Genomic DNA, 14164 nt, shown 5'->3' on the forward strand with positions numbered 1-14164 from the left:
CCATGCCGAAAAAAAATAATTAAGAAGTAAACTGTCACTGTCAGTCACATAACCTAAAAACCTTCAAGCTTCAAGTAGTAAACAAAGTCGGCGTATTAATTTACATTAAGTTTAATCTACCTTCTTTAATTTTGATAAAGATAAAATTTATTTCTGCCATTAATTTTGTTATTATGTATTAAATATAGTTTTATTTTGAAAATTTAAGTGTAGTGCTTAAAATTAAATAAGTACGAGTGATTTTACTTATTTTGCAACGGCAAAATGCTTGTGTTGTGTACAATATGCAGTGAAGTGTTGAACCAAGCAGATGTTATCCATGTAACCAAATGTGGACATCTATTTCACGAGAATTGCCTGTCTACATGGACAGCAAGGTAAAAGGCGACTTAAATAAATACACAATACAACATAAACAACCTGTATAATGTGCCCACAAAAACGTACAGTTATGAGCAATAAGTATCATGTTACCGCTTTAGAACCCTGTTGCACTAACATATTTCACATTTAGTATGACTTAGGAATTCAGTCTGTCAAAAAAGTTAATGTGACATGATACCAAAGTGGCTTGTGACCGTATAGACATCCCCTCTATCAAATGGAGTGGTAAATAGTTTTGAATAATATATATGCTATTAAAAGTGTAAAACAAGTTGTCTAAGGATCCAAGGTGCCCTATTTTCCATATAAATTTTTCATATTGGATATATAATCTTCCAGTTGAGCTCTTACATTCTGCACCCTTTCAGATCAAACACATGTCCGCAATGCAGGGACAAAGTAACACCAAAGTCGGTATTCCGTGTTTATCCAGCATCTTCAAACCAACCTATTTCTGGGGACGAAAGTATAGCAAATCTTCAGAGCAAGCTGGATTCTACTATATTACAAGTTCGACAACAAACCATCCAGTTAAAATCAAAGGAACAACAAATAACAGAATTGACGAATAAAGTAAAGGAGAATGAGTAAGTACCTATTTTTATTGCATAGTAAGTTGTTTTAGTGTTTGTTTGTATGTTGTTGATATAAGAAGAAGAATATTGCGTAGTAATTTTCTACCTGCATTGTTCTTGTGAACCTTAGAAACAAGTTTTTATCATTGAGATTTTTTATTCTTCTGTTGTTTCGTAGTCAAATAATGTATGCGTATTTTCTATTTCTTTTATTTATCTTGCTATTGATGTACACACCTATCTTACACTTATCTCTTTTCCGATCTGCTGGAAGAGATTTCTACTAGATACAAGCTGAACTGTTTCTCTGTGTTGTATTAGTTTAATTGTCTGTACATCCTGTTCTGTGTACAATAAAATAAATAAATAAGGTTACATAAAGTTTCATCATCATCAATTTAAGAGCCACACTCTTGTCGGTGTAGCATTAATGCTACTTTTTTAGGGAAAAATAGGGCAGTGGTTTCCCTCTTGCCTTCCGCCCCGCAGTACTCTGTCTGACGCAAGTGGGATGGCGCCCAAAGTAGTCTATTACAAAGCCATACTAGGCCTCCTGTCCTCCACCTCCGAATAGTACTGACACAATGTAAAAACACAGCATACTGACATAAAGTTTAAGAATATTATAAATCGAACTAGAGGCATGTTTATTATGTACACAACATTCATTGTTATGTGGGTGTTATTTGAATACTCATCTCTTTTATATTTATAGGCACTTTATCAGGCTAATTTTTAATACTTTATCAATGTTTTTTTTTTCAGAGAATCTCATAAGAAAGTCCAAAACCAGTTACTTAACAGCTATGCTGTTGTAGACGCACTTAAGGGCAAATTGGAGTATTTTAAGGCTGAAAATAAGGAAGTACAAAAGTTAAAAGAAGAAAATGAAATGTTTAAAAAGAATTTACAGCTGTTGCAAGGGTTGGTACAATAATATAATTTGTAGACTATACTTTTAGGGTTTGTTATTGATAAACAGTAATTGACAGGTTTTATCTTTTATACCTAAAAAGTGGACTAGATTCATATGGACATTTGCTTTGTTATTATTATTGAAGACAACTTAGTTGGAATAGCTAAGATTCAATAACATCTCTTTGGTGCTTGTAGGTATAAAGGCATAAAGGCATTCTTCCTTTGACCATTTTATCTCTCTTATGTACTCTTAATTCATCCCACAATAAAGCTTGCTGTTGGACTTGTAATATTATAACTGTATTTTAGAAAGTATTAAGATTTTTTTATGCAGTTATCAATCTTAATGATCACTTGAGAATGAAGAATTAATTACCTACCTTACGTAGGAAAGATTCCATGGTACAGAAAATAATAGGTTGGTTATTACTTTTTAATTGATTTACTATTGTCAATTGTACTTGATATGATTAGGTAATGTTGTTGGTGAAATTATTCGATGATCAAATTTTATAATAACTTTGCTTTTTGTTTTAATTAGTTTGCAGAAGGTATACAACAGCACAGTGGAAGAGGTTGACAATATGCTGGAAGGATACACTGATGTACGAACAGTAGCCACTTTTGCTGTGGCATTGAAAAAGTAAATCATTTAAATATATATACGAGACACACACACGCACACGCACACGCACACACGCACACACACACACACACACACACATACAAATTACATTTGATTTTATTTATTATGTGGTTCGCCCCTTATTACATGGGACTTAAACATGGCGAGGAAAGGGTCTATTGTATCTTGTATGAACTATACACCCACAGTATACACCTCTGCCTTGCCGCTAAGGCGACACAGGCATGATGCTATGTTATGGTATGTACCTAATGTGTGATTGAAAATGATAATATTTTTTGTATACTTCTTATTGGAATTGTCTGTGGTATAGATAGCGTTCATAGCGTTGGGCTCACGATCCGGACGTCCCGGGTTCAAGTCCCGGTGGGGACACATCACGAAAATCACTTTGTGATCCCTAGTTTGGTTATAGGACATTACAGGCTGATCACTTGATTGTCCGAAAGAAAGATGATCCGTGCTTCGGAAGGCACGTTAAGCCGTTAGTCCCGGTTACTACTTACTGATGTAAGTAAGTACATGTGTAGTCGTTACATGAGCCATGTCAGAAGCCTTTGGCGGCTGAATAGTAACCCTGACACCAGGGTTGATGGGGTTGGTAATCCAGCTCACAACCCACACGATAGAAGAAGCGTTCTTACATTATTTTTTTTAATCTCTATTTCTTTTTTTCAAATAAACTTTCAAAAGGCTTTGTATGCTTTATATGTTCCAGAGCGCTGTATGAAACAGAATCAAAGAAGACTGACCTCCAAAACAGGTTACAGACAGCCAAGCAAGAAATCTCACATGAGAAAAAAAGGAATGTGGAACTACAAGCAAAGTGTTTGTAAGTGATATCTCATCATCACCAATTTACGAGCCACGCTCTTGCCGGTGCAGCATCTTCCATTCCAGTCTATCAAAGGCGTTGGCTTATAGGGAAGTCAAGGAGTTGTCCTTGACTTCCCTATAAGACACGACGTTAACCTTTTCTTTAATCTGTTCCATATAAGCTCTTCTTGGTCTTCCCCTTCCTCTCTTTCCTTCTAGTTTTCCTTCTGTGATGTTTTTAATAAATTCGTCGTGTCTTATTACGTGTCCAATCATCTTGCATCTTCTGTTCTCAATCATTCTTAGCATTTAAGTGATATCTACATAAACATACATAAATAGCCTATATACGTCCCACTGCTGGGCACAGGCCTCCTCTCAATCAACCGGAGAGGGTATGGAGCATACTCCACCACGCTGCTCCACTGCGGGTTGGTGGAGGTGTTTTTACGGCTAATAGCCGGGACCAACGGCTTAACGTGCCCTCCGAAGCACGGAGTGATATCTATACAAGTAAAATATAATATTTTGCCCATATCCCACTCAAAATGGGGTATATTACGCACAATTTCTACTTTACTCACTACATCCACTCTTTCTTTTTACCCGACTGCGGCGAAGCAAAAAGGGGGGTTATGTTTATGACCTATATGATTTATATTATATATTCGACCCTTTCCTTTTCCGCGTTTAAGAAAATTACAGATATAACTTAATATAAAATTAAAAGTAAAAAGTATACTGGAATCAGCACCATTATAATACTGTGCACCTCTGCCTAACCCTTCGGGTATACAGGTGTGAAGCTATATTGCGGTTGTTATGAAAAATAGGCAGAACTGACACTCGGTGCATTTGCCATGTACCTAGTTAAGAGTACATACATACATACATAAACTCACGCCTATTTCCCACCGGGGTAAGCAGAGACTATAGAATTCCATTTGCTTCGATCCTGACACACTTCTCTTGCTTCCTCCACATTCATCAATCGCTTCATACACGCACGCCGGTTCAGAGTAGATCGTATTGAACCTTTTCTAAGGACATCTCCAATTTGGTCATCGTAAGTCCTTCTCGGTCTTCAGTTAAGAGTCTTTTATAATTATTTATTTTTGGTGCAATAAAGTTTTGTATTTGGTGCACGCACATACATACATACGCATAAGCTCTAAAATCTTCATAATCATCAATTTAAGAGTCACGCTCTTGCCGGTGCAGCATTTTCCATGCTACTTTTTTAGGGAAAAATACCTCCCCGTCTTGCCTTCCGCCCCGAAGTACTCTGTCTGACGCGAGTGGGATGGCGCCCAGAGTAGTCTATTACAAAGCCATTGTACATTGTAACGGCCTCCGTGGTCCAGTGGTTGAGCGTTGAGCTCACGATCCGGAGGTCCTGGGTTCGATTCCCGGTGGGGACATATCACAAAAATTACCTTGTGGTCCCTAGTTTGGTTAGGACGTTACAGACTGATCACCTGATTGTCCGAAAGTAAGACGATCCGTGCTTCGGAAGGCACGTTAAGCCGTTGGTCCCGGTTACTACTTACTGATTTAAGTACGTAGTCGTTATATGAGTCAAGTCAGGGGCCTTTGGCGGCTCAATAGTAACCCTGACACCAGGGTTGATGAGGTTGGTAATTCACCTCACAACCCACACGATAGAAGAATAAGAAGACATTGTAATAGTACTGACAGTTACTGCTGCCCTCTGTCAGGTTCCAGGTTAAAGTCCCTGTGACTTGCCCCTTCCGTCCTGCATTGCCGTACCGATGGCTCCCATCTTCGCCATAAGCTTTAATCTTAAACCTTCGATTTTTTTTCAGACAACTAGAAACGGAGATAAGGGATAGGAAAGAATGTGAAGTAGTAATAGAACCACGAGCGTCTACATCAACAGATTGTGGAATGGACGAAGAAATATTCCACCACAGAATAAAAGATGTTGATAAAAGCTTAGTAAGTATCATTTCATTTTATATTATAACTTTTTTTGCTTAGAAATTAAGCGAAAGTTGTGTGTCAGAATCGTAGTAAGAGATCTCTGCCTACCTCAACGGGAAATAGGCTTGATATTATGTGTGTATTGTGTATGTTATGACTCGAGGCCTTTGAAATGTGGTGTTGGAGGAGGATGGAAAGAATAAGTTGGACAGAGAGGGTTACAAATGAGGAAGTGCTAGTAAGAGTAAAGGAAAAGAGACAAATACTGAGAATTATTGAGGACAGAAGAGGCAAGATGATTGGACACCTAATAAGACACGACAAATTTATTAAAAACATCATAGAAGGAAAGCTAGAAGGAAAGAGAGGAAGGGGAAGACCAAGAAGAGCTTACATGGAACAGATTAAAGAAAAGGTTAACGTCGTGTCTTATAGGGAAGTCAAGGAATTGGCCTTTGATAGACTGGAATGGAAAATGCTATACCGACAAGAGCGTGGCTCTTAAATTGATGATGATGATTATGTATGTATGTATGTAGAAATTAAAACCGCCTAAAGCGTATGTGTTTATGTGTTAAGGGGGTGAGGTAAATCTAGCTCGGCGCCCGATACGAATTGGAGCGGGGCGCGGAGTTACCGTTCTATACGTAGTTATTCTTTATTCTATGGTAACGTGGTCCAGTTTGCTTCATATACCCTAGTATAGATAAGCCCGTCCCCAGTAATAGGCCATACCTATATAGGCTGTATATTACCCCGATACCGACCAAGTCCGCGTGGTCGACGACTTCCCACGTTCAGAACTTATCGCTATCGGCTCACTAAGGTCGATTAATTATTTCAAATATAATCCTTTTAGACGGCGTCCTGACCCGACGTTCACGCCCAACTAGACGCTCTCAGGCCTGTTGTGTTAAATTTTGTACCAAAAGTATTAATCCTATTTTATTTTTCAGAACACCATGGTGAAAAATATTGAACATGCAGATTCTCCATATTTGAATTTAAAACAGAGCAATCTAGCATTGGCTACGTTACGAATGAAGGTAGATATTATAGTGTTTAATGTGTGGAAGTAAGGAATGAGGACCTTCGGACACCGTTGGTCCCGTTATCACTTACTGTACCTACACCGCCAGGAATCCGCCAGAATTAGCATTATTGTCTCACTGCTGAGCAAAGGCCTCACACTTAATGATAAAATATTTCCTTCTTTCAGCCGTCAGAATACGCCATGTTGAAAACAGCAAAACACGACCCGAAGATGAGTCAGAGATCAAACGGCGGCTTAGGCATTATAATCCCTCCGGAAAAGCCAAAGATGGAGACAAAATCAATATTAGATATTTCATATGACGGTCTGGGAGGACATTCGAAATTAGACTCTTTTCCTGTGTCTATAGGAGACTGGAAAAGTAAGAGTATACCGAAATTAACACATAAACACAAATTAAAACGACCCAATCCAACTGGGAATCACAATATTGGAGAAATGTTTAAGAAAGCTCGTAACACATAATGAAAAGTAAGTAGGTAATCTAATATGCAATTTACCGATTATTTAAATTATATTCTCATCAAAAAATCGAAGCACTTCTGAATTTTTGTTATTCAAAACACGAGTGTAATTTAATTTAAAATTAGAATTTGGAACATCAACATTGAGAAAATAAAAACCCTTACTTACTTATAATATTATAAAAAAAACTGTAAATTTAATTATTTAATCCTAAAATTCGTATTATTTTTCTTTCGAAAGAAATTATTTTTCTTTTTCATGAGAAATAATTATGATATAAACTCAACAAAAATATAGTCATTTTCATAATATGACATAATATTATTATGTCACATTATGTCGTCATTATATTATATTTATGAACTACCCACCTCAAATCTATACCTACTAAGACACGCAGAGCGTAATATATCTACTATTTTGTAAATCGATCTCAGTATTATAATGTAATGTACTTCTGTGTGTATTTATATTTCACTTTGCATGGTAAAGGAACTGTAGAAATGTATTGCTGTAAATTTTTTTTCGTTGTAAGTATTGAAATATTGTAAAGCATCCACAAATAATTATAATCATAATTAAACCACATGATAACGGGTTCTTACCGCGTTTAAAGTAGGGATGTGAGACTCCCGATATTTCGACACTGTTGCAAGTGCCATGATCACGGGATGGCGGGATGGGATGAATATATAATCTACTTTAAACGCGATAAGAACCCGTTTTTATGTGTTTAAAATAATTATAAGTTGAACTCACTGGTCTAAGCTGGGTCTTAGGTCATTGCAAATAAGAGTCATCTTATGATAAGTATCAATTCGAAAAAGAACGAAGTAATTTTATGTTACTATTAAATAAATTATTAATCAGCTCAAGCGTTTTATTACATATACACGTATAGCCATACCTACGAACATAATAACATAATATTTTTATACAGGTATTACATACAGGGTATTGTGACATTCGTAACGAAAACTTTGAGGGATGATTCAGATCATGATTCTGAGTTGACATCAAGTGGAATTTAACGTTGCAAAAATATGGAACTGAAAATAATTTTAAAAACACTAAAATTTAAACCACTTGATATCAACTCAGAATTATGGTCAGAATCATTCCCCTCAGTATTCGTTACGATATCACCTGTATGGCCATACCTGCTTATGCTTAAATGTTTGTAGTGATTGCTTCCGTGGTCCAGTGGTTGAGCGATGGTCTCACGATCCGGAGGTCTCGGGTTCGAATCCCGGTGAGGGCATACCACATTTTTTTTTATATGTCTAATTATTGTTTATATTGGAAGTTTCACGGCGCATTGGCGCTTCTGCACTGTAAAGTCGTGAAATGTAAATAATGAATAAATAAATAAAAATCACTCTGTGATCCCTTGTTTGGTTAACACCTTGCAGGGTGACCACCCGACAGTTCGAAAGTGACATGCTCCGTGCTTCGGAGGGCACGTTAAACAGGCAGTCCTGGCCTTTAAGTACTATTTACTTTAATTACTATGTTGTTACATGAGCCACGTCAGGCGTCTTTCGCGGCTCAATAGTAACCCTAACATCAGGGTTGTTGATAGATAGTCATCGAGCTCAAAACCCTCAGGAAAGAAGAAAAATACTTACCTTCGTAAGTACCTACCTATTCTGTCATTGTGGTTTTATCTAGATGAAGTAATGTTCTGTCGGACAAATTGTTACTCGCATACCTTACTGGGCTATTAGGGCAGGGTATGCCACCGAACTGTAACACTTATATGAGAATGGATTCTATTACTCTCTTAGCAGGATAAGATACCTAATCGTTTATTTGCGAGAATACATGATATAAATTAGATATTAGTAACATGGTCCAGTACGGCTTACAAGCAAGCATGCAAATGTAATTTTTTAAAATCTTTAGCGTCTAAGTAATATTATTAATACATTTTATGTCATTACTAACTTGAGGAGCTCGGTGGCGCAGCGGTAAACGCGCTCGGTCTGCGATATTCGCAAAGGCCGGTCATAGGATGGGTGACCACAAAAAAAAGTTTTCATCTCGAGCTCCTCCGTGCTTCGGAAGGCACGTTAAACCGTTGGTCCTGGCTGCATTAGCAGTCGTTAATAACCATCAATCCGCACTGGGCCCGCGTGGTGGTTTAAGGCCCGATCTCCCTATCCATCCATAGGGAAGGCCCGTGCCCCAGCAGTGGGGACGTTAATGGGCTGATGATGATGATGACATTACTAACATTAATAAAAGTTAAAAATTACAATTTCTAATAATTACGGTCAATCAGTCAATATTTTAAATGTCATGAATTTACATTTTTCCATTGCATGTATTCCTTAATGCTATAGGAAGAAAAGTTATAAGTAATATTTTTTCCTCTAGGCATAGAACAGTAGGTACATAGTTATGTCATAGAATAAGGAATAATAATAAATAAATAATACTACGTATAGAACGGCAACTCTCCGCTCCCCACCAGCGTTTGAGTTTTACCTCACCCCCTCTTAGACATAGTCTAGACTTGAATCGTATGGCGTCAGACGTCACACACACAGACGCGCATGTAAGTAAGAGGTTGTTTGTATGAAGTATCCGGGGTGTGGTTATATACCTATAGAACGGTAACTCCGCTCCGTACCAATGGGTTTCGGGCGCCGATCTAACCCCTCAGAGCACTGACTTGGTCCTCTGGTCTTACTTAAATCTAAACCCTCACGTGCGCGCGCGGCCTGTATAGGTTAATACAGTTTGGCTCACCCATGCCCCATGTCTTGAATGAAAGAACCGACTTTTTGCATTGTGTTGATCGTGTTAAGTCCGCAAAAAGTGAAGGGGAGAGTATGAAGTATGGAGTGACCCGGGTTGCGTAATTAGGAATGCTAGTTCACCGTTCACCATCTGGCTCGTAAAGGAGTAGGGTTTACGGGCGTTTTTTGATCGGAAATCCTACTTCAGTTCATCTTGACCGGCGGGAAGGTGTTGAAATAGCATTTCTAATTGCGCGTCCGGCGTTGTGCTGTAGGTACTTAGACAAAACAGTCGGGTCATTTTTCTCGATTTCTAAGATCAATAATAAAAATAATATAATAATAGGTAAAACAAACCTTAATAAACAGAATGAAACAGTCTTAACTTTTTATGCAAGAATTATAAACGTAATATCGTCACTGGAAAGGCAAAATTACGTAAGCGCCAAAAGGCCATTTCGAGAAAAAGCCGTTTAAAGTTTCATTTTTTCGTTTTTTTATCATAACTTTTTACCCAATTATCCAATTTAGATGATGTCAAGGTAAGGTTACATTGTTTTTTAATTTTCTATGTCCAGCAATACATATTATAACTGTTGGATTGCTATTTTAGGATATAGTGGCGCTTACGTAAAAATGACTTCAGTTTACAGTAAAGCAAATTTACTTAACCGCCATCTGGTTAAAATATTATTTGGAAGCAAAATTACTTACAGCTCTTAAGACAATGCATACGAGAACGACAATATTTCTTTAAATATAATAATACTGTAATGTTAGCGGAGTAAAAGTTACTGTAACGACTTTTACACATCTGCTCTCATTATGTAAAAATTGCCTAAAAAGTGATCGATTGATTATGTCAGTTCACCAAAAATTCTTTAAAGTAAGTTTTTGTAATATCTTACATGGGTAAAAAGACGTAAGAGACAAATAATTATTCTTAATACCTCCTTAAACTACTTATTACTTCAATTGATTTATAAAAATGGCTATTAAAATACTGAAGTGCCAGAAATAAAGTTTCATAAAATATAAATAATAGCGTACAACCCGTTATCTGTTTGTAAAAGTTTCTTTTTAACACTTTCAAAGACAGAACGTACGTTCCGATTCCAAGGTGCCATACTACCTATTATGAACCACCAATGACCCATGGTCTCTGTCCGTGAAAGGGTTAAACGGTTTTATTTAGCTAAACCCGTACGGTATATTTGTATCAAAATTAGATATTGCAATTTAAGTACCTTCCTGTTGTCAGATTGATCTGAAATTTGGTACGCACCTTTAATTCCGATGTCAATACAATATAATAAAATCAATAACATTTTATATCTAAGATGGCAGCCGGTACATAATGGGGGATTACATATTTTTCCAAACCCCCTCAATATGGGTATCAAATGAAATAGCTACACAAGTAGAATACTGTGATTATGTCAAAATTTAAAATCCAAGATGGCCGCCGTTCCAAAATAGCGGACTAGGTACATATTTTTCCACAACCCCCTCAATATGGGTATCAAAGATAGGACTACACTAGTAGAATACTGTCATTATGTCAAAATTTCAAATCCAAGATGGACGATATTACAAAATGACTGAAAGAAGGATGTTGCCCTTAATTTTGTCATTGTCATCCACCGTCCATAATATGCAGGGCAGCACAGTGGATCGCTGGGTGGGGTCGCTCCGCGAAGCCTGTGAAATCCCCAGGAGGCTTCTGAGCTTCTGGAAGGAGATAGGTTGGCTTACGTAGTCAACAATTACACGCATAATGGGCCACCTTAGAGTCTAAATGCGGAAAACAGAGCCCACTAACATAACATAACATATATATTTGGGCTCAAAATTGTTTGAATTAGGACAAGCATACGTGGCTCTAAGTCGAGTCAAGTCTCTGGAAGGGTCAAGTCTTTTTAATTCCTCAATAATTCCCCTTATTGTTTTTAAGAGTATTTACCACGAAGTTTAATACACTTTTCCATTCGCTCGAACCAGGTGTTATTTAACATTATTCCACTCCAAAGTAGAAGTGTTCAAAATGGCTGACTTGAAAGCGTTGGCCGCTTCTTCACCGCACTGGAACCTTTGACCGCGAAGAGTTTCTTTTTTAATTTTAGGAAATGTAAAGAAATCATTGGAGCTTAGGTCAGGACTGTATGGAGGATGGTCAAGAATTTCTACGTTTTCCTGCTTCAAATAATCGTTTGACGAGCGGTGTGTGAGCTTGCGTTGTCATGGTGCAGCATCCTGCACTCCTGCGCATCATCATGCGTCGCTTTGGGTTAGATTTTCGAAGTTCGGCGATGACTTGTGGTATACCAATCTGCATTAACCGTCCTACGATCTTCAAGTGCAATTGTCGCAACATGACCGATTTTCTCCACGAAGGTAGCCACCATCTTCTCTGAAGTGCTTCGAGAGCGAACAACTTTGACTCGTTTTGGAAGACCCAAACTGTGGATTGTTGTTTGGAATCAGGATAATAGCATAAATCCAAGATTCATCACCACTGATGATGTCGTACACGTGATTTGACTCTCCTCGGTTGAACCTCTGAAGAGTTTTCTTACACCATCTGACGCGGGCTACCTTATGATCGTCAGAAAATGCGGGATGCAACGGCAAACTAGTTTTCTCACACCAAGTGCCTCATTCAATATCGTTTAAATGGTTGTCCCTGAAATGCCTAATAACGCCTCTATTCTCGGTATGTCACATGACGATTTTTGAGGATTAGTTATCTCACAGCAACGATATTATCTTCAGTGAATGCGGATGTCCACGCTCGAATTCTAAATACCACCGTTCGATGGCTCGCAGACATGGCACTTCATCGTGGAATAGAGATTTTAACTGTTTGAAACACTGAAGTCGCAGTAGGCCTCTTCGAAAGTTATAGAAAATTTTTCTTTGTAAGATTCATTTTCGGACGTGACCTGACAGATTCAAACCAACGCTGTGACTAAACAATTGCATTAATCATAATGCTTTCAATTGTTTTGATATTCGAAATTCCAACAAATTTGAATTTTGAGTTCTCAATTCAAAATTGGCGCTAAATATGCAAACGACAGAACTTAAAAAGTATAACAAAGTCGCTTTTTCTGTCCCTATATCCCTATGTACGCTTAAATATTTAAAATTACGCAACGGATTTTGATGCAATTTTCTTTAGTAGATAGAGTGATTCAAGAGGAAAGTTTATAGGTATGTATAATAACATCCAATAAATAGTGTAGAAATACTGTTATTTTTGAGGATTTTAATGTGATGTCGTAAATAATTTCATTTTTCCTCAGCATTGCATCCGAGCGAAGCCGGGTCGCTAATAAATTATAAAATCAATTCTAAAATAGTTTTACTTTTAGATCTATTGTTAAAAAATAACTTCCTGGGAAACTTACTGCTAGCCCACAAACTTGCTTAATAACAGCATAAAAATGCGAAGCCGAATTTACGTACACGCCTTACTTATTCTAAATACTGTAAGTCAAAATTACTTATACGCCATTCACTGCATAAACATGCTAAGACATTTTTTTCTTATACGCCTTACTTATTTTAAAAGCTGTAAATAAAAATGACTTATACATAGTCTATTTTTTATTTTCAGTAGTCCAAAATTACTAATAAAATTATACTTTTCAAACTATAGAATGCCAAATTTACTTAAAGTTAATATGTAGTTATTATATAGGACCACAATATTACTTATACACCAGTCACGAAAAAAACACCAAAATCTTGTCGTTTAAGAAACTGGAATTGAAAAAAGTCAACTATTTTCAAATTTACGTAAGCGCCAAAAAAGTGCTCGTATCGCAATGCTACCCAGACAGATCGACGCAGAATGAAACGCTGATTCCGAATATATAAAAAACCCAAAATACCTATTTTGGCGCTTACGTAATTTTGCCTTTCCAGTGACGATATATTGTATCACGGTCGCTTGTATGTTGAAGAAGAATGTGCCAGAAACAGGGTGGTACAATTGGAATTCCGCGGTCTCTGCCTATCTCAATGGGAAACAGGGATAATGTTACATAAACAAAACAGCCTATATACGTCCCACTGCTGGGCACGGGCCTCCCCTTAATCAACCGGAGGGGGTAAGGAGCATACTCCACCACGCATAATCTTATGTATAGATAAACTAGTATAACACTTCGGTGTAATCGCGGCCACGGCAACATTACAGATAAATTACGGCTGCGTTCAGGAGGCATCTACCGCACTTGAGGTTCCAGTGTGAAGTGTGTGAAGTACCGACAATTTTGGCTCGAGCACTAATGCCAGCGATACGTGCAAATACTTCACGCGACAAATATAACGTGAACCCTCCCATTAGTTTACTTTCTTCACTTCACCTGTATATACAGGGCGTTAGTGACGCTGTAACGAAATATTTTACAATATTTTTTTCCCGACTGTTTTGTCTATAATACCACAGATCATATAATACTAACGTACAGATGCCTCACGTCATACAACGAAACTGTGCCGTTCTAACTCGGGCAATTCTTCGGGCTATTTTTAGTTCTAATAAATGACCACTAGATGCCGCTAAAACGCCCCTTTTTTAGCGGCATCTAGTGGTCATTTATTGATGGGA

At 37.5% G+C, this 14164-nt stretch overlaps 2 protein-coding genes across 2 annotated transcripts in view; one reads left to right on the forward strand and one right to left on the reverse strand.

Moving 5' to 3' along the window:
• Positions 1-14164, reverse strand: part of LOC126370679 (acetylcholine receptor subunit alpha-like 2) — a 68299-nt gene that overhangs the window by 5654 nt on the left and 48481 nt on the right. The gene's annotated exons all lie outside the window — the stretch shown is intronic.
• Positions 74-7672, forward strand: LOC126370693 (E3 ubiquitin-protein ligase TRAIP-like). The gene is made up of 8 exons (XM_050015704.1): positions 74-377; positions 753-971; positions 1725-1883; positions 2419-2520; positions 3242-3355; positions 5166-5298; positions 6240-6329; positions 6503-7672. The coding sequence occupies exons 1-8, from the start codon at positions 265-267 to the stop codon at positions 6800-6802; spliced, it is 1230 nt and encodes a 409-aa protein (XP_049871661.1). The 5' UTR covers positions 74-264; the 3' UTR covers positions 6803-7672.

The sequence above is a fragment of the Pectinophora gossypiella genome, chromosome 11 (assembly GCF_024362695.1).
Source record: "Pectinophora gossypiella chromosome 11, ilPecGoss1.1, whole genome shotgun sequence".
NCBI classification, from domain to species: domain Eukaryota; kingdom Metazoa; phylum Arthropoda; class Insecta; order Lepidoptera; family Gelechiidae; genus Pectinophora; species Pectinophora gossypiella.